The 4,575-nt window shown below is 39.9% G+C and overlaps 1 protein-coding gene across 1 annotated transcript; it reads right to left on the bottom strand.

Moving 5' to 3' along the window:
• Nucleotides 1-282: 282 nt before the first annotated feature.
• On the bottom strand, nt 283-2,829 carry LOC147634777 (uncharacterized). Its single transcript, XM_086803406.1, has 6 exons — nt 2,326-2,829; nt 1,307-1,356; nt 1,055-1,195; nt 871-971; nt 647-719; nt 283-476 (listed from the first exon to the last, which is right to left on the bottom strand). Exons 1-6 carry the CDS (start codon nt 2,810-2,812, stop codon nt 468-470), a joined length of 861 nt encoding a protein of 286 aa, XP_086659532.1. The 5' UTR covers nt 2,813-2,829; the 3' UTR covers nt 283-467.
• Nucleotides 2,830-4,575: the final 1,746 nt, after the last annotated feature.

The raw sequence follows: 4,575 nt of genomic DNA, 5'->3' as shown, positions 1-4,575 counted from the left end.
AATAACATACTTTAACGTAAAGTAAATTTTATCTAAAGTTGACAAAGTCTAACTTTAACGAGTATCACTAAGTATATGCTTTAGAAGGTTTTATCTCTCTTTAAATTAACCGTATACTCTCATTTTAGTGTTGTTTTCATGACCTTGCGATTACCTAAATACACGATCTTCAATGGAGTAATTCAGCAAATTCTTTCATGAACCTACAACGATCAATGATCATAATAACACCATCGGTGCCCAAACTAGCTACATACTCTGGAGCTATAATTGTAGGCCGGCTAATTGAAGTATACAAGTACCAATCCAAGCTCCTTGGTAACCACAAAGTTGGAGCCGCTTAATCTGTTCAATGACTTATCTGCTAATTAACTTAATGACTATCGGATTAAATTTTCCCTGCGATTGGGTCAAGAAAATATTGAATGATCTGTCTTAATAATCAGTTGCGCAGTAACGGCGTCTTCTTAGGTCTCCTGAAAGCAAACAGAGCATAGTTTGAAAACAATCAGCAGAGAGATGCAAGCATTGAGATTCGAAACAATGGAATGTGTGCATATATGATAGAGGAATCTATGGAGAAAATATGAGATAATCCCACCAGCGGGATATAATGCTAGCAACAAATTAAAGTGGGGTTCATTACCGTGCTAATTCTGCAATGTTCTGTTAGCGCTCGATCGTTTCCATCAGTACTATCGCAAATCTCCTCCGTATCGCTGCGTTAAAATTCATAGGCAGACTTAGTTCCTAGTAATTAGTATTAAACGATAAACAATTTTGCACAGTTTGAGTTGTTGAGTACAACGATTACAACAAAGCAAATTGACTCTCCACTGGTTCTAAAAGTGTCTAAACTCGGCTCCCTACCTGCCTCTCTCTGAAATCAAATCTCTGCAGCCATATCCACGAATTTCTCTGGCCGTACTAGGAACTTTTTCACGTTTACGCCACTCCGTCCGATTGCGTGCCTGCTCCACAGCGGTGACGAAATTAAGCACTAGAGAACTCACACATGACGATTCAGGGGACTCGAAATCAACTCAAGACATACCGGCGTTGATGGGGGGGTTCTGCAGTCGGCCTGCACTGCTGGTGTAGCTGGTCGTAATCCGTAGCTGCCAGATGAGATTTCCTTCTTGTTATTTTCCGGTAACGAATTTATCCGGGAACTAGTCCTTGTATATTTGTCAACCTAAACCGCAACGGCAGACGAAAACGTGAAACGATAGGCAGATGGAAAATCTAACGTCCAGAGAAAACTGTGGCAAAATTTCCAGAAAACGTTTGCGAAAAAGCAACTCACACGAAAGGATGGGAGCCTATTTGGCCGCTTGTTTTGCTTGATAGCGTCGTCTGCAATCAGTAAGACACACAGACAAGGAAGCATTAAGATATACGGACAGAAAAGATCTGCTAAAAAGGGAAAGATAGAAAGACCTAACAATACACTATTGATTGATAGATCTATGATAAAGAACTCAGATCACAGTTTCTCTTCAAAAGAAACAGCAACCGAGGAACCGAGATGAACAAAGCTTGAAGAAAACAAGCACGCAATGATTCAAAAATTTCAACGCAGACTGCAGTTTAGCTTACTGATAGTTTCGCATCGAAATGGCCGGGAAAGCAAGCGAGGAACAGACTTATTAGCAGAGGGACTTACCAGGAGCTGTAATTAGAATTTGTTTCAAAAAAGTGGCCATCACGCAGAAGAATTTGCTTACTGTTAGTTTCGCATCGAAATGGCCGGGAAAGCAAGCGAGGAACAGAGAAACGAACTTATTAGCAGAGGGACTTACCAGGAATTAGAATTTATTTCAAAAAAGTGGTCATCACGCAGAAGAATGTAGTAGGAATGTTGGTTCAAACACAAAGAGGTAATGTGACTTTAGTTTACGCCAAAGATTCTACAGATGCAGAGAGGGAAGAGGCAACAAAAATGAATAGAAATGTGAAAAGAGCGCCCGCTCTTTATATGGATCAACGGAGATGAAGAAAGCATTCAGATAGATTATTTGCTGCTGCTATCTGCTCACAGAAGACTGATGAAAGCAAAAAACATTTCAAACATTGCAACTTACTGGAAAATTGATAGGCCGCAGAGATCGCCGTTCTAGAAAGCTATGGCGCAGAAGTAACCGAGAAAGCAAGAGAAGCAGAGTTTTCAGAAAGCTAGAGCGCTGAAATGAGAGTTTCAGGGCTATGCGCTGAAGGAGAGTTTCTGCAAAAGCTATGGCGCTGAAACGGCAGAGTTTCAAGAAAGATATGGCACCGAACGGCCGAGAAGGAGAGTTTCTGCAGAAATTATTTTCGGAGACTTACCGGGGGTCATGAAGAACTTGCAGCAAGGTGAGCCGCTTTGCTTCTGCGTCTGTTGTACAGAGTTGTCGATATCCATGGGATGGGGATGTAGCATCTCCCTGTCGTTTGCAGATCGGAGGGGATGAGGTGCTACTGCTGTTGCAGATTCTGCCGTTGCCTTGGGTGAAACACAGAGATGGCGGTGGAGATTTCGTTCGGGGGAGGGCTCGTTCTGACAGGAAGAAGCACTCAGGGCTGTGAATGGTGCAGGAAAGTTCTGAAGGATTTCGACGTTGGAGCCGGTGCAGGGATCCGTAGTGTACTGCTGGTCGACAGGCCCCGAGCTGGTAATGCTGAGGAGGAGAGGAGGCGAGATCTGGCCGTACGTGAAGGCGTGGATGTAGCCGGGAGGTGGAGGGGGGAGGTGGAAGAGGACCAGCTGGAGGGAATTCTGCTGCTGCTGCTGAGTGACCGGGACGGCTTTCGCCATGGCCACGCTTTTCTCCATAGCCACCAATATTGAAGTCGTTTGAACAATGAAGGCGCTCGTAAAGGCGGTCTGTCCCTTAGTTATATATCTTCACGTAGCCTACCTTTTGTATGGGTCTATTTCTTCACACTCATTATAAAAATAATATTTCACAATGCCAAATAAATAATACATGTGCACTTTTTCGTTGGAATATTATAGCTCACAAATGTTTGAGGGTGAGATCAATTGCTCTATCCAAGAGAGTGAGATCAATGTTTTAGAGAGAGATCAAATAGTATGTGGATTAATGTCCATGTCCTATTTATGGATTTCATACTAAAATTAAATTATGGACTCTTGCGGCACTATAAAAAGATAAGGGGTTAGCAGTGCTTATTACTCACTACTGAGCGTGGCATTTATAAGCACCACTATAAGGTGCTGAAAAAACTAGAATAGTCCAAATAAAGTCCACAAAAATATATAGTAAAAATTTATCACATAAATTTGTCAAACATGAAAAATTTTATAGTAAAGAATAAAATTTAGCAAAATGTTGCTAGCTGATCAATATGTAGAAAGGTGGGCACCATTGGAACAAAACACAGAATACTCCAAATGAAGTCCACAAAAACATGATGTAAAAATTTATCACATAAATTTGTAAACATCAAATTTTTTATAATAAAGAGCAAAATTTTAGTCAAATGTTGCAAGCCGATCAGTATGTAGAAAGGTATATTGTGATTTATATCTCTACATAGTACCATCATCAATGCCATCTTATAACAAATCCATACATGTCATTGGTCTATCTCTAATTTTATAAGAAGTACAAACCTATTCATGCAGTGTCATAGTAGCTAACTTCTGTGTCTCTCATATCTTGCCATAACTTGGTTGAGTCAACGGCAAAAATCCAATTGGATGCTTTTTCACATTTGCTTGAGTATCTCTATACACCACTTTAAACCACTTATTGACATAAATTTTAAAAGCTCTAAATCTAATATCCAAGATGTATGAATTATTCTACAATAGTCAAGTTTCTCCATTATAATGTTATTAACCCTTCAACTAGCTCGACTATCTTGCTCAAAACTTGCCATTACTATACCACAATCATATGTGATTCTTTTAGAGTCCACATGTTGAGTGTGAAAATGTTGACCTTTTGACCACATTATGTTATATACTTTATACTACAACACAATCAAACTTACACATGGTAGTCACATCCCCTTGTATACTCCCATTCTTCTCTTGTAATTTCCTCTTCCACCTTTTCAACTTGCTCTGGGGCATCTCTAAGCCATTCAATATTGCAATTCTTCGGAAGAGCCTCTAGGTTAGGTGAGTATGCCATGTGCCTATGTATTGATCTCTTAAAGGCTCTTCTCTCCTATATCCTTCTCTTTCTTGCATCCTATACGTTGATCTCTTAAAGGCTTTTCTCTCCTCTATCCTTCTCTTTCTTGCATCATCGCACTTATCAATCCATTTATCCATCACCGAATTGTTAAAAGAAGACAAAATTTAATAACCTTTTTGTATATGGACTCATCCATCTTTCAAATGTGTCCTTTCCCATGTGGTGTATATTAAGCGTATATTATTAGATATTTGGTATTACTACACTTTGAGGCCTTGTACCTATGCCATGGACACTTTTCTTCTACTAGGTTTTTCTTCATGGACATCTAGGTAAGAACAGGCACATTAGGGTTAGCTAGTATATAAGCAACCTCATTCATGGTTTAGAGTTACTTACTCATTTGTACTTTCTCTTTATAATTGTG

This window comes from Cibotium barometz, chromosome 10 (genome assembly GCF_041138505.1).
Source record: "Cibotium barometz isolate CiBa-2024 chromosome 10, ASM4113850v1, whole genome shotgun sequence".
NCBI lineage: Eukaryota > Viridiplantae > Streptophyta > Polypodiopsida > Cyatheales > Cibotiaceae > Cibotium > Cibotium barometz.
This window is presented reverse-complemented; position numbering and strand designations above follow the sequence as displayed.